General features: G+C 39.5%; 3 protein-coding genes across 4 annotated transcripts; 2 read left to right on the top strand and 1 right to left on the bottom strand.

Annotated features, from left to right (window-relative positions):
• Window positions 1–1,051: 1,051 nt before the first annotated feature.
• On the top strand, window positions 1,052–2,460 carry LOC113027041 (tumor susceptibility gene 101 protein). The gene is made up of 6 exons (XM_026176439.1): window positions 1,052–1,170; window positions 1,290–1,374; window positions 1,472–1,537; window positions 1,655–1,818; window positions 1,960–2,062; window positions 2,242–2,460. Exons 1-6 carry the CDS (start codon window positions 1,129–1,131, stop codon window positions 2,358–2,360), a joined length of 579 nt encoding a protein of 192 aa, XP_026032224.1. The 5' UTR covers window positions 1,052–1,128; the 3' UTR covers window positions 2,361–2,460.
• Window positions 2,461–5,035: 2,575 nt separating this feature from the next.
• tsg101a (tumor susceptibility 101a) lies at window positions 5,036–11,761 on the top strand. The gene is made up of 10 exons (XM_026176436.1): window positions 5,036–5,451; window positions 6,649–6,736; window positions 6,824–6,889; window positions 7,365–7,528; window positions 7,775–7,901; window positions 8,174–8,231; window positions 8,460–8,554; window positions 10,004–10,206; window positions 10,338–10,577; window positions 10,675–11,761. The coding sequence occupies exons 1-10, from the start codon at window positions 5,410–5,412 to the stop codon at window positions 10,762–10,764; spliced, it is 1,173 nt and encodes a 390-aa protein (XP_026032221.1). The 5' UTR covers window positions 5,036–5,409; the 3' UTR covers window positions 10,765–11,761.
• Window positions 11,762–12,365: 604 nt separating this feature from the next.
• On the bottom strand, window positions 12,366–18,821 carry ldha (lactate dehydrogenase A4). Of its 2 annotated transcripts, none has more exons than XM_026176438.1 (8): window positions 18,694–18,821; window positions 16,395–16,520; window positions 16,045–16,162; window positions 15,763–15,936; window positions 15,492–15,665; window positions 15,286–15,403; window positions 13,702–13,825; window positions 12,366–13,586 (listed from the first exon to the last, which is right to left on the bottom strand). In XM_026176438.1, exons 2-8 carry the CDS (start codon window positions 16,518–16,520, stop codon window positions 13,422–13,424), a joined length of 999 nt encoding a protein of 332 aa, XP_026032223.1. In that variant the 5' UTR covers window positions 18,694–18,821; the 3' UTR covers window positions 12,366–13,421. The 2 variants fall into 2 exon arrangements, with proteins under 2 accessions (XP_026032223.1, XP_026032222.1); XM_026176437.1 differs by lacking the exon at window positions 18,694–18,821 and adding an exon at window positions 18,515–18,636 and having other exon boundaries at window positions 12,368–13,586.
• Between the last annotated feature and the right edge of the window lie 3,408 nt (window positions 18,822–22,229).

Genomic DNA, 22,229 nt, shown 5'->3' on the forward strand with positions numbered 1-22,229 from the left:
CACCTTCTTCAAGCAGTGGTACAGGAAGAAGTCTGCATCCTTCAAGAAAAACATGATTTTCATGCAGGACAATGCTCCATCACACGCGTCCAAGTACTCCACAGCGTGGCTGGCAAGAAAGGGTATAAAAGAAGAAAAACTAATGACATGGCCTCCTTGTTCACCTGATCTGAACCCCATTGAGAACCTGTGGTCCATCATCAAATGTGAGATTTACAAGGAGGGAAAACAGTACACCTCTCTGAACAGTGTCTGGGAGGCTGTGGTTGCTGCTGCACGCAATGTTGATGGTGAACAGATCAAAACACTGACAGAATCCATGGATGGCAGGCTTTTGAGTGTCCTTGCAAAGAAAGGTGGCTATATTGGTCGCTGATTTGTTTTTGTTTTGTTTTTGAATGTCAGAAATGTATATTTGTGAATGTGGAGATGTTATATTGGTTTCACTGGTAAAAATAAATAATTGAAATGGGTATATATTTGTTTTTTGTTAAGTTGCCTAATAATTATGCACAGTAATAGTCACCTGCACACACAGATACCCCCCTAAAATAGCTAAAACTAAAAACAAACTAAAAACTACTTCCAAAAACATTCAGCTTTGATATTAATGAGTTTTTTGGGTTCATTGAGAACATGGTTGTTGTTCAATAATAAAATTATTCCTCAAAAATACAACTTGCCTAATAATTCTGCACTCCCTATAAAGCAGAGCATTTGGAACTTATTTCTATTCTGTCACTACTGGAGTTGACTGTTATTTATATTAGTGCCACAGAGTCACCCATATGGTATGAATGAAATGATTTATTTGACAGTGATAAGTTAGTGTCATCACTAAATCAGGAAGCAGAAAGCAAGACACATGCTAGCAGATTGATCTAACAGTGACCCATGATGCAAGTCACTTCATGTTTTTATGCCTCTTCTTTAAGCCATGTAGAGTACTTATTGGTTTTCAGCACGGAAGATTTGCATACTCTCTCTTCCTGGCTTTCAAGGGTCATAAAAGATAAGAGGTTCTCGAAAAGCCATGACAGGCAGACATTCACAGGTCTGACACAGTCATACAGAGTGTTACTGATTGAAAAAAAAAGGTGGCATTTTCTTCTCAGAGAAACTTTAATCATGCCATACAGCGAAGATACGATTAAGAAAATGCTTCCTAAGGTAAGGAATGTTTCATTTATCGCTGGATCAGCGGCTGTAGTTTCATGTACAGATTTCTCCAGTGTTTGTTTGTTTTTTGTCTATTCTCCTTTTAATTTTTGTTATTTTATGTTTTGAAGATATATCTTCGGAAGTGTGTGGCTCATGAAATAAACGTGGCATTAACTTACTTCAGAAACCTTGTGCCCGTAATGGATAAATATGGTAAGGTTCACAGTCCAATGCTGCCGAACTTTGTAAACTCGGTGGAAAAAGGAACGTTGCATTGTAACAGTAACTGCCTTTGCTGTGTTTTGTACAGTTTACAATGATGGAACTACAAAGAACTTGATGAGCTTAACCGGAACCATTCCTGCCACGATTAATAGTAATAACATTCGCATTCCATTTTGTTCTCTTTCATAACAGAATAACTTCAAACAAAAAATATGAAAGGTTAAGAATCTCTCTGATTTTGATATCTTTCTCTTTGCCATTATACAAGATATAACATATAACATTCCTATTTGCCTGTGGATTGAGGAAACCTACCCCCAAACTGCTCCCATCTGCTATATCAGACCCACACAACAGATGATGATCCTCAGCGGAAAGTATATCTCCAGCAATGGTGAAGTCATGCTGCCTTACCTGCGAGAGTGGAAGAATGTGAGAATTGAAGCAATATTTGTTTTCGACAAAGCTGCATGTGGGGTTGATTAGGGGTTGATTTTGCTGGCACTGACACAATGTGGCTGCATAACTCTACAGCCAGAGCGCATGAAAGTGACCCTTTCCTTCTATTATTAGGGGGAGTGTGACCTAATGAGCCTTGTTCAGGTGATGGTTGCCGTGTTTGGAGAATTTCCTCCTGTGTGTATGAAGCCTTCTGCAGAGCCTGAGCAAGCCTCTTGTAAGTAGCACACACAAGCACGAAAGAAGCCTCTATGCTGTCAAAAACAACATCTGTGTCCTGATAAGATGGAGCCAATAATCGAGGAGCCGCCTGATTGAGTTTGAAAATACCTTTCACTTGTCAGAATGTCAGACATGATCATTATTTGATTAACGATATTTATTCTATTTGTTCAGGTTGGCTGCAGTTCCACAGACAACCAGAAGTATTTACAGATACAGATGGAAGTTTATATCTGTCTTTAACAAGAGAAGACGGGCAACCTTTTCAGCAAGAAAATGAAACTAATTGTTAGTATTTTGTGCAATTTGGCAACAGTTTGTGAGAGAAATGTTTTTGTCAGGTTTTCCCCCCATATTGTGGATATGGTATCTATTGACTGTGTGTTAAATAGTGAAGTCTTCAGATATGAAAAAGCATGCTGTATTTTTATATTTCAAATGATTTTCATCACAAATTAGCACCCTTTCATTTGATTTTGTGTGGTAGCAATAAACATTTTAACCACCTTCATTGCTTTACAAGTGCCTCATAAAGATGTTGCTCAACTGCATCAATATTTTCTGGGCTGTTTGGACTTTAGATGGGTGTGGTCCTCTGTCATTTTATAAAAGCCTGTCTTATTTTATAAACTGATATAAAATAGAAAAAAACTACCTCTGTCAATAGAATATAGGTATAAGCTTTTTTCATCAGTGTAAACACATACCCGGAAGACTCTGACTGAAATATAATCTTTTGTAAAAACTGACTGATTTATTCTGTTATTGAAAATAAATAGCTATGTTAAACCTGCATTGCTTGTTATTGTTGAAATAACTCTCATGGAATTGTAGTTCACTAACAAAACATTTGATTTTTGCCCATAATATTTAATATAGCAACTATAAATGGCTGAATATATATAGCCTATGTCTTCCTTGTCCTGCTAAAGAATATAAATGATGGCTAAATGTGTGATTGATGACTATAAGTATGATTTTGGGATACCACATAAAGTTGTGGTCAGAAGTTTCTATACACTCATCATGGGAATCATGGGAATTAGAGGCTTTGCATTTTTTTTAAGCTTAAACACACATGAACACATTTGAATTTATTTTGAATTTTCTCTAATCCATACTGGAGCAAAAGTATACATACAGGCTCACATATACGCATATATTTCCACTGATATTTGTTTAAATGTCCTAAGTTAAGTCAAGTGGCTTTTATTGTCATTTCCAACCATGTACAGTGGTACAGTACAGAGTGGTAGTGGTAGTGAGAGCCCGAATGATCTGGTACCTCTTGCCAGAAGGCAGCAGGGTGAAGAGTGTGTGTGAGGGGTGTGTGGGGTCCTCCACAATGCTGTTGGCTCTGTGGACAGAGCAGGTGCTATAAGTGTCGGGAGGGAAAAGAGGCTTCAGTGATCTTCTCAGGTGCTGTCACGATCTGTTGTAGGGTATTGCAATCCGGTACGGTGCAGTTTGCATACCAGACAGTGATGCAGCTACTCAGGATGCTCTTGATAGGCTCTCTGTAGAACATGGTGAGAATGGATGGAGGGAGATAGGCTTTTCTCAGCTTCTGCAGGAAGTAGAGACGCTGTTGGGCCTTCTTGAATTTGGTGATCTTGACGACCTCCACAGAGGATCCATCGATGTTAAGTGGACAGTGATTGCGCCATGCTGTCCTGAAGTTGTACCTTGAATAGACTCTTTAGCATCAGTAAGCTTCTGGCATACCTGTGGCTGAATATTTGACCAATTCATTTAAACTGGTTGGCTTGCTGGCATGGCCCAGACTTTTAAACATAATCCATAATTGTGACTTTGGGAAGGCCTTTCCAGAAGCTTGATGTTAGTGGCGATCATGGCTCAAGAGTTGGGAGTTTGCCTTGTAATTGGAAGGTTGCTGGTTCGAGCCCCGGCTCGGACAGTCTTGGTTGTTGTGTCCTTGGGCAAGACACTTCACCTACCAGAAGGGCCGATGGTGCGATATGGCAGCCTTGCTTCTGTCAGTCTGCCCCAGGCTACAACTGTAGCTTGCCTCTACCAGTGTGTGACTGGGTGTGTAAAGCGCTTTGGGGTCCCTAGTGGGGACTAGTAAAAACGCTATACAAATACAGGCCATTTAGTGTGCTTTACTCATTTCAAAGCCAGTTTTGATGTATGGTTTGGATCATTGCCCTGTTGGAATATGGAATTGTGTTTAAGTTTCAATCATCATCATAATTTGAGGTAAAAGTAGAAGAATTTGTAAATACCACTGGCAGCAAAACAGCCCTAAAGTGTGATCCTGCCAACACCATGCCTGTCTCAATTTTACTTTAATATGAGATATTTAATATTTAATATGAGCTCTTAAAAATCTCATATCATATTATCCCAATATTATCCCAGTAGAGCACTAAACTCTTGGAATGAAGACTTACTCATGGTTTCTAGAGTATCCAATAGTTGAATGGCAGGAAGAGCCTGCAGCTCTCTCGCTTGTGGAAACAGCTCCTTTGGATTCAGGAGACAGATACTCTCTAGTTTTAAAATTAGATTTAAAACTTGATAACGCTTATAATTAGGGGTAGAGCAGGCTTCCTTCACTCCTAATGCATTTGGATGCCACTGCAACATGTGAATAATTTTTGTATATTCTCTTCCATAATGTTTGTTTTGTCCTTGTCTGCTATGCTCCCCTTTTGTTTCTTCTCTATTGCCTCACCCCGAGTCCTGTTGTGGCAGATGAGTGCCCCTCCCTGAACATGTCATGCTTTAGGTCACTTTTTGTAAAAAGGGAGTTCTTCCTTCCCACGGTAGTCAAGTGTATGGAAGAAATATAGTATCATCAGAATTCAAGTATTCTGTTTGTGTGCATCTCACGGAAGTAAAAACAGTAAACATTAAATAAGATGTAATTATTAATTCATTTGATGTGTACATTTACAGATTTATATCATGGGCTATCGTAGAATTTGGGGATCTTACATTGACGTGTTAATCACACAGGGACCGGAAGCACTAAAGAGAACTGCCGGAAATTCCTTTTGTTGACCATCGGATTTTTGTTTTCAAGCTCCTTTTTACAATTACTCGTTAGCTATTTTGTCGATTTATGAGTTGTTTTTTGAGTATTCGCGTGGAACACAGATACAGTTCCCGTTTACAAGACTGGAAGATTTCTCGTAGTAGCTGAATCACGCCCTTGTTTGAGTCCGCCCGAGCTAGGGCTAACGTTAGCCTTGCATTTACCGGAGCTCCGCTAGCCAGCTTTAGCTTGCATTCGCTGTCACTTTAGCTGTCATAAAAGTCAGCTGTTAAGACGCTTAACTTATTAATAAGAAAAGTGAAAATAAACACCTGAGGAACATGGCAGTAGTCAACGAAAGTAACCTGAAGAAAATGCTAAAGGTAAGTTTGAGCTTGAGTGTTGACTGTTGAAAAACGATAGCAAATTAGCTCATAGCGTCCTGTTTGACACTGGCTAACGTTAGAAGCCAGTTTAACATTTCCTGGTACGGTTTTGTTTAATAGACTGTCAATTTTCGCCAAATTTAAGATAATAAAGTATCTTAAATATTGTTTTGGTAAAATATATTGTACTAAATTAGATTGAGGCATAACTGTGTAACCATAGAACACACAGTTGCACATATTATTAATTGAAGTTACTTTGGTTAAAAAAATGAGACCACGGTTTTGGAGGTTACCGTAGACCTGTATTTATATTGCCAGTCGTGTTCAGAATACTTTAGAGAATTGTTTATTACCAGGTTTGTGATGCATCGGTGGGAAAAAGCTAATGACTCTCAATCGGTTGCCAGACCAAGGGACTCTATTGACACTGGTCTTAAACACTTCTCTGATAAAAATGAGTTTAATATGTATAATTGTATCCATACTGGTATTGTACTAATTTACGTTCACAAGGCTTTTTAATTGGATTATTCTAATTTATAAGCAAATGTAAAGAGGCAGTAAATTTAATCTGTAAGGTGTTTCAAGTCCTGTTTACAGTATGTAGAATTAAATAATGGTTCTTCAAGGTCACCCCTTGGAAATTTTATCTGTGGTGTACCACAAGGATCTGTTACAGGTCTATTACTGTTTCAGATTTGTCTTTTGAACATTTTCTTTATGTACGTGATTCTTATCCAGCTCTTGTAGTTTGTGTAAAAATCCTAAGGATATTGAGCTTAGCTCAGTAATAAGAATCTGTTATCCCGCGGTTAGAAGAACAGTAAGCTTGCACTTCATTTGTTGAAGAGTGAAAGTATTATTTCTGATAGTAAAAAAAAACAAACAAACGTGGCCTGTCAGTGAAATATAATTCAGTTAACATTAGCTCAACTGACAGTGCAAAATACCTATCAAATAAGTTGACTTTTATTTTTAGTTGTATTTTTTTAGTCATTATTCTGGTAATTAAGTGATATATGTTTTTAGTCTGTGATATGTTTTGGAGTGAAATAAAATCAATCAGTCAATACAAATGATCACTCTCAGTTTGTATGGCACTGAATTTTGAATAGCAGCTTGGTAAACAAAATATTAAAAAAAAAAAAAAAAGTAAAAATATTAATTTTGTCTCCTCTACTTGTTGCCCAGCAATACAAATACAGAGACCTGACTGTTCGTGAAATAACCAATGTGATCTCCCAGTACAAGGATTTGAAGCCAGTCATGGATGCTTATGGTAAATTAAGTAATATTTATCTCCTGTTTTTAACTGCTTGGTTTCACTTGTATGTTGTGTAATGGCATGCATCTGCTTGTATTTCAGTATTTAATGATGGCTCCACAAGAGATCTGATGAGCTTGACAGGAACTGTTCCTGTGAGCTACAGAGGTAATGGATGTTTCTTTGCTCTCTAAAAAGAGGTTTTCCAATAAATTAATAACTTTATATATATTTTTGAAAATTTCAAGCATAATTAAGTGAAGTTTTTTTTTTTTTTTACACTACTATTTATAATGTCTACTAGACTACTTTTTTTCTATCCGATGTGGTCACTCTGACTTACTGGATTAACTGCACCTTTTTTTTTCCTTTTTACACCATTATCTCAGGACAAATGCCAAACCTAAACTTTCTCACCTTGTGGATGTGGACAGAAAGCAGTTTTTTTTTAATCTTGCTTGAATATCAGACTTTGTGATTTTTTTTAAATGTGTATTTGATGTACAAAGATACATAAAATGTGTTTCACTTAATATGTTCTTGATAATAGAATATGGAGTTTGTTAAATATTAAGGGAGGAGTGAGGACATTAAGGTTTTGGACAATAGCTATATTATAACACTGTGTATTTGATTTCTGTAGGTAATGTGTACAACATCCCAGTGTGTTTGTGGCTCCTGGACACATATCCCTACAACCCACCTATATGTTTTGTCAAACCTACCAGCGCTATGATGATCAAAACTGGCAAGCACATAGATGCTAATGGAAAGATTTACCTGCCGTATCTACATGAATGGAAACATGTAAGTAGTAATTCTTTTAATCCATGTTTAAAAACATGTTTTAAGGTATTAAAAGCATGTAGTGTGAAAACTAGAGTTTCTGCACACAAAAATGTAGCTCAAAGAATTTACTAGATGGAGAAAAAGGCAACATTTTGGTATGCTGGATTATAGGACAAAAAAAGTGCCTTTGTGGCTCGAGATATCATTTGCATTCTTAACTTGCCTGGCAATTTGGTTAATAAAATGTGTCTCACTGTTTTATAGCCTCAATCAGACCTGTATGGTCTGATTCAGGTGATGATTGTGGTGTTCGGGGAGGAGCCCCCTGTGTTTTCTCGTCCGACCACACAAGCTCCTTACCAAGCCTTTCAAGCAGCCGGACCCCCAAATTGTGAGTGACATACATTTCTTGTACACAGTAGTCTGTGAATTTTTTTCCCCAAAGTGTTAGAAATTAGGTTTTTTTTGTTTGTTTTTTTAATGGTGCATTTACTTCCTTGGGCAACAGATGGAGCTCACATACTATGGCAACACAATACTGAAACTGATACTTTATCTCTGTCTCTTCTGTGTGCCTGTGAGCAGTCCCAAAAAAAATCAATGAAACCTTTGACCTTTGTGTCCTGAGATCTCGTTTTTTGTCTCTCTCTCTCTCTGCTGCAGCTTCCTACATGCCTGGCATGCCTGCAGTGTCACCATATGGTCCAAATCCTAACTCTGGGTAAGATTTCTCCCAAGCCCTTTTATTTGCTGCCTACAGCTAACACTTATATGTGTGACACAACAAATTCAATATGTTTGATGGTGGAGTATTCACTGACTTTTATTATCAAGACACTGCAGCACTGGCTCTGTTACATGTACAGCTGAATTTTGCAAATACGGTCTTGAAATGTTTCAGAATAGAAAATGTAAAGCATTAGCTTGACAATCATCTAACTATTTTCAGAGGCTACCCAAGTTATCAGTACCCAGGGGGGAACTCTTACCCAGCCACTGCTGGACCGGCACACTACCCCACCCAGACTCCAGTTTCCACAGTGGGTAAGTATTACATCCAGCATCTGGGTGCATATGTTTTCTACTTCCAGGTATCTTTGAAATATTAATGTAGAACAGTTTTAATTCTCAGCAAAAAACGTTATTCACCCTTGATAAAACTTTATGATCTTTAGTTAATCCATACTGAGACACTTGACCTTTTGACTTCGACTCTCTCACCCTCTGAATAACTTCAGTAGCGTACCAAGTCACCAGTGAAAGGTCGTTAGTGTAACTAGAGTGGGGTCTATTAAAGGCCAAAGGGTGGGATGGCCCTGAACGGAAAGGGAAAGCTTCTTTTTGCCCCCCACAGAATAAACTTCAGAAGCACACAGGTCTATATTTAGGTTTGGAACGGTAAAGGAGAAGAAATGGGGTCACCTAGTGGGTGAATTAACTCTGACATTTGTGGCGCTGACTCCAGACTGTACACAAGGTGGTCTTGACTCTGCAGACATTTGCCAGTATATTTACTGCTATATAATCTGGAATTTGCCAGTCCTTGAACTGTCTTGTGTAGCTAGTATAAAACACTAATAAATAAACATGTAAATTGTTTTACAATACAGTCCAAAATACCAGCTGTAATGCTTAGTAAGGTTGCCTACATGGAATTTGTTTTTCAATAAAAGTATGAATTTGTTAAGATGTAATTTTCCTTCTGTTGCTTTTTTCACCACCATCCTACAATATTGTTGTCACTGTGGATAGTGCTACAACCAGAACATAAATCATAGATTGGCCAATGGGTGTTAAACTGAAACTAAAACTGGAGGCCAATAAATGGCTTAACTGGGAAAATCATGTGAATACTTCATTCATTTTCCATCATTCTGGAAAACACCCTTTTGGACCCTTTTGTTTGTATATAAACCTTGTTGTCAGATTTCTCTGTGGTGATGCCTTGCTGTGCCTATAAATACTGTTGAAAATATTTTAAATGTAGTGTGAATTGTTTGAACTGAATAACTGCAATGCAAGGATGAATAGTGGAGAGTTTTTCTTGGCTCATAGTGAGCTTTAGGGAGTGACTATGTGCGCTGGTAGAGTTGGTCTGTGTATATAGTAAAGGCCACAAGTCCATGTTACCATATTTGACAGAAATCTGTGCATTTTCCTCTTGCCTCCACCAAGAACCTGAAAAAAATGTCTGTTATGGTTTAGTCAAACATCCTCACCTTAGGGTGGCACAGTTTCTCTGTGGAAGAAAAGCCTCCACAGAATTATGATTTAAATTATCATTTTTACAGTTATCTGAAGATGATTAGCTTTTGTCAATTTACAGTAAAGGCCCTTTTACATAGGACATGGTATGTGTAAAAGAGACTTAACAAAATCAAATATAATTATATTTGGGTGAGATTATGGTTTAAGTTGTAGTAGTATCTTTTTTTCCATCTGGCTCTCCTGTTCACTGTCTCAGATGACTTATTATAATCTCTTCCTCTTAAGGCCCAAACAGAGATGGCACCATTGGCGAGGACACCATCCGGGCATCTCTAATTTCTGCAGTGAGTGACAAGCTTCGCTGGAGAATGAAGGAGGAGATGGACAGAGCTCAGGCAGAGTTGGATGCCCTGAAGCGAACAGAAGAGGACCTGAAGAAAGGACATCAGAAACTGGAAGAGATGATCTCAAGACTGGACCAGGAAGTGGTGAGAGATGATCATACTTTCAGTGTTAAATCTTTCTGTTTGTTTTGTTCTCTATTCACCACAGATAACTGTTACAGCAGTCATTTTTGAGATTTGCTAAATATGTGCAATCATCACGATGTTTCCACTAGACTGAAGTTGACAGGAACATCGATCTGCTGAAGAGAAAAGACGAGGAGCTGAGCGAGGCCTTGGAGAAAATGGAAAACCAGTCGGAGAATAATGACATTGATGACGTCATTGTGCCCACAGCGCCATTGTACAAACAGATCCTGAACCTGTACGCTGAAGAGAATGCAATTGAAGACACAATCTTCTACCTGGGCGAAGCCCTCCGCAGGGGTGTCATAGACCTGGAAGTTTTTCTCAAGGTAACCAGATCTAGATAGCTGCTAGCACATATAAGCAGAAACAAGTATACAGACACTTTAACCTATCTGCCTCTTTTTTTTTTTTTTTCTGTTATAGCATGTACGTCTTCTGTCCAGGAAGCAGTTCCAGCTTCGTGCTCTTATGCAAAAAGCCCGCAAGACTGCTGGGCTTAGTGACCTCTACTGACCCACGCTTACTACCTAGAAACATTCATATCTTCATGCTCTCTTACTCTCTTCTATCATCTTGTATATCAACCAGCTGCTCTATTTTATAGTCTTATATTGAATTTATTCTGATAGAAATTTGAACAGCACCAACAAAGACAAAATACATATTTGAATGGTAAATTGCAGCCATAGTTGTAGCTAGACAGTTTAGATTTTAAACTAACCAAACACTCCTTTGAGGTCATTGTGTAAGGACATGACCTAAACATGAGAGGGTTATTTTTATGACCAAATATTAAAAGCAAAAAACACTGTCATGACATTAAATTTGGCCTAAAGCTTACAGGTTCTGTTGGCAATTTCTTTGCCATAACACATGATTTGGCTAGTAGGTACAGATGGTAGGGGCTTAAGTACAGATGGTAGGGGCTAAAAGTGAAGAGCTTTGTAGAGAGCCCATATGATCACTCCCTTTTGTAATGAAAAGATATGTCTGTAAATACACAGGAGTACTTTTCAGGAAGGGAAGGGTTCATCCTCAGGATTTCTGTTCATGTTTCAGTAGCCATGAAGTTATATCCATTAACCTGAACCGATTTGTTTGGGTCAGACATTCAGCTTTAATTTGAGCTCTTATCCCACTTGCACACACTACTATTACTACATTATTTTCCATTTGTATGTCTCCTTATGGAGGGTGTGTGTGTGTGAGAGAGAGAGGTTCTTTCAGTGTGTGGCGGCTGCTTGTTATACCCGTTGACTGCTTTAACCAGTCAATCATGTACATTTTTTTGTTTCACTCTGTAGAGTGTCTAAGGTAGGTGGCAGGCTTGGCATACATTACTGGATCGTAAAGGAATTTCTCCATTGTATCTGATTTATTTTCTTTTTTCCCATGCTGTCCATTCTCAGTCCTGCTGAGAAGGTTAAAGTAAACATAAGTTAAAAATTTGTGAATAAAACTGGGTGTTAAGAGGTACAAAAGTAAACAAATGTACTAATCAAAACTTTAACTTGTGTAAAGTTTTTTTTTTCTTGAATTTAGCCTTTTACTAAATGCACTTTGAATTGTATTATAGATTTTGTTTTGTTTTTTTTCCTCAGTTTAACCATAGGCAACTTGCTCTTTTATGTAAAGATGTAAATCAGTACAAATAAATTGATTTAATAGGTCATCTCCTTTTAGTCATGTCATTCATGTGGCTTGCATAATTGATATTATTCAACGATTTTCTGTGTTGCACAACCAAAAGGTAGCGGTGGTTCAGAGTGTACCAACTTGAAGATTGGTGCTCTAGTCTGTACACCAAAGGCCAAAATAATGAACTATAATTTCCTCCACTGGTTTGTAGAACTGCTTTCTGTAAGAAAACTGCTCTTAACACAGACCACTTATGAAACCAGTGATAGTTACATATTAAAATGCTAGTGGTTGTGAGCAGGTAGAATAGTATGAATACGAGTAATTTAAAGGCAAGTTAAATATTTTGAAGTCTTGCATGAAAAGCTCAGATCAGCCTCATATTGGGCAACAGCTGACCCAGCAGCTCCGCAAACAAACGGACCCCCAACCCCAGGTTTGATGGTAAATGCAGGACAGAACACAGGACAAACTTGAATAATCCTGGCAGATTTATTTGATGTTACAGCAAACAGCTTAATATCCAGCTGCCATGACATGTTTCCCAGTAACTTATTGATAAATCCTCTTTAATATTGTAACATTAATACATAAATAGATCTAACATTTATAAATAGAATTTGTTTTTAATGTTCTTTTCCAGAGTCAGGTGGTGTAATAAAAAAACAAAAAAAAAAAAAAAAAACAAAAACCACCTGTTAGAACATTTAGGGTACACAAGCAACTTTTGTTTTAAATGACTGTAGCAGTCTTATGATTCATAACCCAACCCTTTCCCACTGGCTCTGTTATCTGAGTTATATTATGGCAGTCACATTTTATCCTTAATAGATGTAAACTTTGCCAGTTTTTTTTGTGTGCCATGAAATTTGCTTTCAAAAGTATTTTGTCAGTGCACTTGTGGTTAGGCTTTAAGAAGGCTTCAGTACCAAGAAAGTTTATGGAAGTCTGCTTTACTATAATATAAGGTACTTTGGTATCATAAGATTTTGGACCAGTGACATATGCAGCAGTGTTACTGTGGGTGAATAGGAAGCCCTCCTCATACAGAATGGAATGTCTCCATTATACTCCAAGATATAAACAGAGATTACCAAGTGGAGAAACATAACTTCAACGGCCACAGAATGCATACAGACTGACCTAGGAGTGTACAGAAAAAGCAATAACAGTACTCGTAACATACAGTACACAGAATATATATGCACAAAGACTGCATGATTTCAGAGAGGACAAATGGATGACAAATACTTACTCTCCAACACAGGCTGACTTTACGGATACGAGCATGAGTTTCCAAAAATTTCATGGAAGATCAAGGCCAGGTTGAAGGAAGCAAAGGAAAATGACACCTGTATGTGAATCTCTCAAACGTAAAACCCAGCTTTGAGTGGTTTAGTTACAAGCACTTGGCCTTTTAAGAAATTCACAGGTGACATCAACCAATTACAATGAGAGACACAAGAGGGAAACTAGGAGGGAGTCACATGGTGTCATTTTAGGGACAACTGGAGAATTCAGAGACGTGCTTTTCACAGAGTGAGCTCCTTCTGTACACCCCACAGGGTCTCAGCACTCTTCACCAGCTGCTTCTCCTCCTCAGGCTTCAGCGTCATGTGAATGACATCTGTCAAGCCACTGTTGCCCAGGATACAAGGGATGCTCAGGAAGACTTCCTCCTTCACCCCATGCATGCCCTATACAGTAAAAGGCAAGGAAATGTGATAGTTACAAGCTGACCTTGTCACATCTGTGGAAAGTATAGCATTTTCTTTTCAGCAAGTAAAAATAAAGACTGAAATCCTCATCTACCTGGACAAGTGTAGACACAGGGTGCACTTTGTGCAGATTCTTCATGATACTTTCCACTAGGTCAGCAACAGACATACCAATGGCCCAGGAAGTATAGCCCTTCAGCTTGATAACCTCATAGGCTCTGCAGCATGGACAAGAAATAAAAATGAGCATGGCATATAACAGACTGAAAGGAGAAATGTGTCATGTTGTGCGATTTCTTTTTTTAACAAGTTTATAGTAGACATTGATTGCAGCCACTGGTATTTGCATGAGAAACTTAAATTTGACGAGTTGCCCATAAGAGTTTTGAAAACAGGGATACAAAATTGATTTTTAATTAAAATATTTAACTGCCTTTAAAAGATAAGACAAATGAGTTCTACTAGCCATACAGAGGTGCACATTTACAGATACCATTTCTTCTGTTGAAACAACACATGTGGATTTCTCTCATCTTTGTAAAGATAAGTGAAATGATAAGACTCAACTGGGACACAAAGAACATTGTATTGCACATGGCTGAACTCTAAAGACCCAGCTATTACAATACAAGTCTACTGATTGGCAGACAATAAATGATGGTGCAATATTAACCTTTCTGCAGAGAGTTGCATACAACTTTCAGACATACCAATACAGATAATGGGTCATACGGCGTCATTACTGCCATTTATGGATTCAGTGTTAATCATTGTCAGGCACTTCAGTTAGACACGAGTCAAAGAGAACAAGTGAGCTTTAGGCTACGTTCACACTGCAGGTCTTAATACTCAATTCCGATTTTTTGATCAAATCCGATTTTTTTGTCTGCTCGTTCACACTACAAATAAAATGCGACAGCAAACGCGCTCTAGTGTGAACGCTCAAAGCGGCCCGCATGCGCAAAAGAAGATGTCACACACACAACGCGCTCTGTTTAGACCCAGAGCAACAGTATTGTTTGACTGATGGCCCTTAATATAAAGACTTCGGACTTCACGTTTCCCAATTTTTGCTTTAAGTTATTTTGTTATTTACATAATAATGTAAATAACCTAATAATGATCCTTATTGCTGTTTAAGAGAGGAGCGGTGCTTCAAAGGATAGCTGCAGATTTCTGTCAGAATCTGCAGATTATACAGTACAAATAAAATGTTTACGTTGTCTTCCCAACAGTTTCACTTACATCTACACTGGATGGCCAGGAAGCGTTCGCGATGTCTTCTCGGGCGCTTCTCTGGCGCTGATAATTGGCTTCAGTCTTGTGTTGGTGACGTAAAAGGCGGATTTAATGCGACTTGACCGTTCAAACAGCAGTCGCTTTCTAATACATCGGATATGTATCGGATTCAGTACCACATACGAAAGTGACCCAGATCGGATTTGAAAATATCGGATTTGCGCCGTTCACACTGTCATAGCATGATCGGATATGGGTCGCATAGGGTCAAAAAAAAAAATCGGATTTGATGCGCTTTCGCCTGCAGTGTGAACGTAGCCTTAGTCTAACACAGCATTTCATGGGGAATAGTATAGGCACTCCATACATGTTGTTAAAAACAAAAATCAGTATGTTTGAAGAGGATGACAGACTCCAGCAAATAAATTGCAACACTCACCCATCAACCACCATCTTGTGCACTGCCTTCCAGTCCTCTGGGTCACCCTCAGCCCCCATCTTTGGGTTGAGGCCTTGAAGAGAAACTCCAGCAACGTTCACACCACTCCACACAGGCACTACGAGAAAGAAATACACCCCACTGAAACAGGAAATTCTGAACTGTACGTGACAGTATAAATTTCGCAAATAATGTCGCTAGCGTACCACTAGAGTCTCCATGCTCTCCGATGATCCAACCATGGCAGCTAGAAGGATGCAGGTGGAGCTTCTCTCCCATGATGTGGCGGAAACGAGCAGAGTCGAGGTTAGTGCCAGAGCCAATCACACGGTGACGGGGGAAGCCACTCAGTTTCCAGGCAACATAGGTCAGGATGTCCACTGGGAAGGTGCCAAATGAGAAATTATCAGCCATTAATCTGCTTCGAACAGGAATTGGACCATGTAAACCCCACATGATGTAGACTCCTTGTCTAACCTGGGTTGGAGACCACCATCAGGATGCAGTTGGGGCTGTACTTGACGATGTTGGGGATGATAAACTTGAAGATGTTAACGTTACGCTGCACCAGATTGAGACGGCTCTCGCCCTCCTGCTGGCGGGCACCTGCAGTCACTACCACCACCTTAGAGTTGGCTGTCACACTGTAGTCTGAAGAGATGGAGGGAGGGAAAAAAAAAAAAAAAAAAAAAAAAAAAAGTTGTATTCCACTCCAGGTTAGTCAGCAAGTAAACTAAATGACAGTTTGTCAATTCTCACCTTTATCAGCTACAATCTTGTGCGTCTTAAGGAAGAGGGATCCGTGCTGCAGGTCCATCGCCTCACCCTTCAACTTGTCCTCCATCACATCAACCAGTGCCAGCTCATCACACAAGTCCTAATTATTATATTATAGGTCAATTTAACAACCAAACAAACTTTACATAACACAGCAAACACATCATTTCTGGTAAATGTCGTTGGATCTGGTAAGTCTATTGCTCTAGCCATCACAACCTTTACATCTGTCCCAGTGAAATCCTATTGAGTAAACCTTTTTCAATCCCCAAATAAGGATAGTAGCAATCTTCTTAATTTCAACAAGTTTATTCCCCTCCTACCCGTCTTACCTTGAGCAGGATACTGACAGCAGTGGCCATGCCCACCATGCCAACACCCACTACAGTCACTTTGCACCTGCTGCCAACAGGCTCCTCCTTCATCACATGGCCAATGAGCTTCTCCATGGTGGACATCTATTAAAAGTAAAGATAAAGGAAATGAAGGATATGAGACACAAGACGTAAGGACGCCATGCAGAAGTATAAAGGGGAAGAGAATGAAGGGAAAAGGTTGGGGGGGGTAAACAGAGGGGAGTGAGAGAGCATGAAGAAAGCGAGACGCATAATCTATGAAGCAATTTGAATGTGTGGTTACTAGTTGGCTCACAAAAAAGTTTCCATGACTAATTTCACATCCCACAATGAATCAAGCCTGGATTTTATTGTATTTCATCATTACAGAACTGAAATGTCATTTTCATTTGAACACTTTCATTAAGGTTGAGAGATTGAGCTTTAAAGAGCCTCTCCTTGCATCCATGGCAACCACTGCTTTTGAAAGCACTGCAGCTTGCCTCTGTGCAACAGGGAACATCCCCAGATGACCTCACATGCACACACACTGCGTTTCCTGGCTCCACCACCGGTGTGACAAGGCACAGTTTCCACTGAGACGTGTAGATGAGCACGTATGGCCAAGTACAGGCCCAGATTAATGCACTGAGACATCTACTAGAGCTCACTTGAAACCTCTAAAGTGTATGAATGTGACTTTACATCTTCCATGATTTATGTCCTCGGTAAAGCTTTCCCAAACGGGTTTATGGTGCCAATTGATCCCTTCTAGTCTTAAATGCGGCGCCGTTAAGAGAAGAGGATAAAGCAGCCTCTGCATTAGGGTGCGGCTTACTTTTGAATGAGCATCCACTAGTGTACAAGTGACCAGTGTCCTTGAGCTGCCAGGCATCTATCAGTTTACTTGAAACAAACAAGATGGCTGGAGCCAGAATGTCAGTCTGACATCAAGGTGACCATCTACAGCTTGTATATACAGTTTGCTCAAAACTGTAGGATAAAAATGTAGTAGTGTAATCCATACTACATGTACCAGCATTTGGACCCATTATAATCTAGGATTATTGCCAGTGTTCTATATGGGACAGTGCTTCACTGCTGTGCTCCACAAACCAGGCAAACTGCTTCCTTAGTTGCCTGAATAAGAGGACGACTTTTAGTAGCTGGAAGAGTATAATGGGACATTACACACAGTCCTAGTGTTATCATGTTTCCCAACATTATTGTGCTCATTTGGTTAATTCTTTTGCCAGCAGGCCACTAAAGGCTATACAGGGTGTCAGGTAACGGCTGCCGTTCAGCATCTCAGTTACAATGCTGCTGCACATCTCTTGTCCACATCTGAATTCAAGAAAAGACTGTTGTTGAATTTAAGTCCTAGAAAAGCTTTACCGCCCTGCAGTCGTCATAGAACCAGACATTAATAGTTTCCCCACAGTCTGCATCTGTCAAATATTTATCCACAACTCTGTGCCAAGAAAGGTCCGATGAATCAGACAAAGCCGACAACGCGGGGACGGCATTTCTGGCAAAGCCATAAAACACCAACAAGACAATTAAAGACACTGCGTCCCTGCGATAGGCAAGCACGCCCAAGCACAGTAAATTGCAAGGGCCAGGGTCATTTATAGCTGTTGGAAGATGGTCGCCACCGCGGCTGTAGGCATGCGTAGCCAATGCGCATTTTACGTCACCAAAACCCAAGCGCCTCGATCACGGGGATGGATTCAAACAGAAAGAACATAAAAAGGTTTTTAAACACCAACGAGTCGGAATATTTCCTGTTTTTATTACATTTTATACAACGGGCGAATAAAATACTCCATAATAGCCCACAAGTAACTATGCATCTGCAGAATGCCCAAGACAACCTGTTACCTCTGCTTGACTTGTTTACTTATGCTATAAGGGAAATAATACTGACAGAAATCTTAACTGATTTAATCTGCAGCTGAACCCAATTAATACTGATTACACATCGTCACGCCCCGGTCTGTCCTCTAGCACGCGGTTTGAGACATTCAGCTTTTAAAATCTTTAAATAAAAAACAGTCTTTAGAGAGTCCTGGGTGCAGATGTGGTGTGTAGAGTCAGAGTACCGCGACCCATCTTACCTTGAAGGTTTCAAAGAAACGGGTGAAAACAGGAGTTGGAATGTGTCAGCTCCACACTAACGCTCTTTGACTGAAGTGCTGCCGGTGTGAGGGTGTCTCCCCGTATTTAAAGACAGCCTCCGGCGTGGACGTTACGTACCTACATATTAATGAGGTCGGATGGTTGTGTGGGCACTAACCCGTGTTGAATGTCACGTCCACGGCAGGATGCGGTACTGAGGTCTGGTATAATCTGCTCTGTGTCCTTTAATATTTTCAGGCAACTTGCATTTAAAACGATGGAAAACACGCACTCCGTTCTCGCCTGTGATAGATTAACGCACAGGTTACAGTGTAAGGTGAAAGTACAGGGACGCACTGCGCAGTCTGTCACAGTCCGCACATAGAAGAAATAGTTCCCACCTAAATTACTTCAAAAAGCCTCCGTGCTGGTTTCTAATGCAGTTCTGTCATCCACACGGACACAGTAACAGATAATGATTTTAAATGAGGGTAGCAACATTCTCAACATAGCATTATAACCGCGGCTTGGTTGCCGGACGTGAGTGGATATTTCGTGACAATAATAAGGGAATTTGTGTTAAAAGTGTGTAAGTCACCGAGATAAATATCACGTGGCTGTTAATTTAACAGGAAACGTTACGGTTTTGATTTGAGGATAGCCTTTCATACGCCGCCCATGTGGCCGTGACTGGAAGGAAACAGTGACTGTGTCGTCATACAGTCAGACGAGCAGCATTTCGCGCCACCTCCTGTCCACTCTGAGTTATTTCAAAACTAGTCGAGTTACTCACCCGTGTGCAATAAAACAACTCATTTGTCCTACACGTCAGGGGAAGTTTTCTTACACAGATATGATTCGGCTGGCAAAAGGCACGGAAACCAGCATCCCACCCCCCACCCCGCCTTATTAAAATTAAGTGTTCTGAATCATCAAGTGGCCTACACTGGCACAAAAAAGTGTGCTCTCAGACTGTCGATTGCTGTTGGCTGCTCTTTACACCTCTCCCGACTTGAATTTTTTTGTTGCAAAACAAAAGCTTTCAGTTAGGACTATTTCACCAACGTGATGTCCTCTTGGCTCACAGCTTTCAATGCATTTTTGAGCATGTGAGAAAAAAAAAACACATGAAAATAAATGGACGATAAAAGGTCAAATCGGGTCGACTTTAGTTAAATCGCTTTTCTGGGCAGTTTAAAACCAAAGATTTAATAGTGGAGTGATTATGCACCCTTTTCTCATTTTAATAAGGTTATCAGTCATTGCTAATTGAAAAGTTCACTCAAATGAATGTACAAATTATGCTGCAATGTGTAATTTTCTAAGCATGCCCGTTTAATATATATCCTTCTGGAAGCAATGTGTTTGATGAAGTTGGAAACTGAAATTGTCACCTATTTATTTGACACAGTTCTTGGAGGATATGGAAAAGAGAATTCAAGTATCCCAGAGGATTTTCTGTCAGAGCACGTGTGAATAGTGGAATATGTTAACTTGCCCTTGAAAGGATCATAAAGATAACTTAGGTATTCTTCAGTCATGACACCTAAAATACGCACTCACACAGGCCCTGGCCACTTTGTTAGGTACAGCTGTTCAGCTGTGATTCACATGGCAGGAACTCACTCCATTTACTCATGTAGACATAGCCAAGGCAGCCTGCTGAAGTTCAAACTGAGCATCAGAATAGAAAAGGAAGGTGATTTAAGTAACACAAAATGTGACATGGGTTTTGATGCTAAACAGGCTGGTGTGAGTATTTCAGAAACGTCCAGTGTACTGGGGTTTTTCTATACTGTTTACAGAGGATGGCCTGAAAAAAAGGACCTATCCAGTGAAATGCAGTTCTCTGGGAGAACATGCCTTATCATGCCAAAGTTCAGACAAGAGTGACCAGACTGCTTCAGTCTGATAGGAAGGCAACAGTAATTCAAATAACCATTAGTTATAACCAGGGTATGTAGAAGAACATCTCAGGTTGCACAACACATTGAACTTTGAAGTATAGGAGCAGCAAATCACACAAGTTGCCACTCCTGTGTAAGAACAGGAAACTGAGGCCACAGTTGGCATTAGTTCACTAAAATTGGACAATAAAACATTGCATCATCTGATTCTGACATTCTGATGGTAGGTTCAGAATCTGGCAAAAAAGAAAATTATAGGATGAAGTCATCCTGCCTTGTATCACCAGTTCAGTCTGGTGGTGGTGGGATCTATTTTCTTTGCATACTTTGGCTTCCTTAGTAGGGGAGACCGGGGATAGTTGTAACGTGGGTCAGTTGTAACACTTCCAATTTCTCCAATCAGGGCTAAGTTTCAAATGATGTGACTCATCCTGTGCATGCTCAACTCAGTTCTGCTATCACATGTGAAAAATCAGCACATTTTGTCAAACACAGACAATTTAACATGAAAAAAAGTAATTTGTATGCCAAAAAGTACGTTTTTCTACTTTATTTCAATTTCTAATAACATTATCTGCTTTGCAGTTAAACTCATCAAACTTAAATTGTGTTATTTGTATGTCTATGGGGATATATTCTGCGTAGGTCTTTAGTGCTAATGTTTTAGCCGTTGGCTGTAATGTTAGCTAGTTCGTGGCTATAGGAGTCTGGGTCAGTTGTAACAGCAACAGTCTGGGTTAGTTGTAACAATGCAAATGTTACAAGTTGCCACACTATTACTTTAACTTATATTAAACAAGTTGGGGCAACGACATCAGCAGAGAGAGGTTCACTGGTCGCATTTGTATATGCAGTTAATGCCATTGGCAACACAATTCTGTTTGTGTTCCCACACATACATTATGCAGACCACTGTGTCAGAGATGGACCAGTAGGAAGTACTGGTAGTGGAAATAAATCAGGATGGGTGCAAGAAACAGATTTCCTCATCTTTCTGAAGCACTTTGCAAACCACACCAAGGTAAGCCATGATAAAAAGTAATGGAATTGCGATGCTGGTGAACAACTACATTTTTTCAGCTTCATTGTTATATTCAAAATTGGTGCAAGAGTTGTAGGTTATAATGCCCACTGATCCAATGAGGCCAAACTCAAGGAAGACCAACCAAAATTAATGAAATATTCAGTTGCAGAAAATTCCATAACTTGTCTTTTTTGGGGGGGGGGTTGGAATATGTTCAAAAGCTAGATTTCTGCATTCTGTCACACACACACATAGCTACATAAATGGATGTAAGTGCATTCATGTGTTGAATAAACAAAGATTACATGTTAATGTTTTGTTAGTACCCTTTTTTCATTGTGTTACATTTCACCCCAGGATATGTTACAACTAACCCAGACTATGGGGTTAATTGTAACATTTCACTCTTCGTGTTTGAGACCATACCATGCAATGGGTAATTGTGCTGCAGAGAAAATAGCTGCACTATTTAATAGCAGAGACATGTAAATACTTTGCATTACATTTTGAATCCACTACCTTAAAAGAGCTTCAATTTACAGACAGAAATGTCAAAAATGTTACAACTATCCCCGGTCTCCCCTACCAATTACTATTAATTCCTTATTTGGAAGTTTGCTCATTTACAAAGACATGAACACCAAAATCCAGGAAAAAGCACATTACATAACAGTTATAGATTGATTTGCTTGTCATTGAGTAAAGGAAGTATTTCATCCCCAAGCAAAACACGACTTACTTGGAGACGTACTTGGAGAAGAGTGCCTGCTCGGCAACTTGAAG

The sequence above is a fragment of the Astatotilapia calliptera genome, chromosome 7 (genome assembly GCF_900246225.1).
Source record: "Astatotilapia calliptera chromosome 7, fAstCal1.2, whole genome shotgun sequence".
NCBI lineage: Eukaryota > Metazoa > Chordata > Actinopteri > Cichliformes > Cichlidae > Astatotilapia > Astatotilapia calliptera.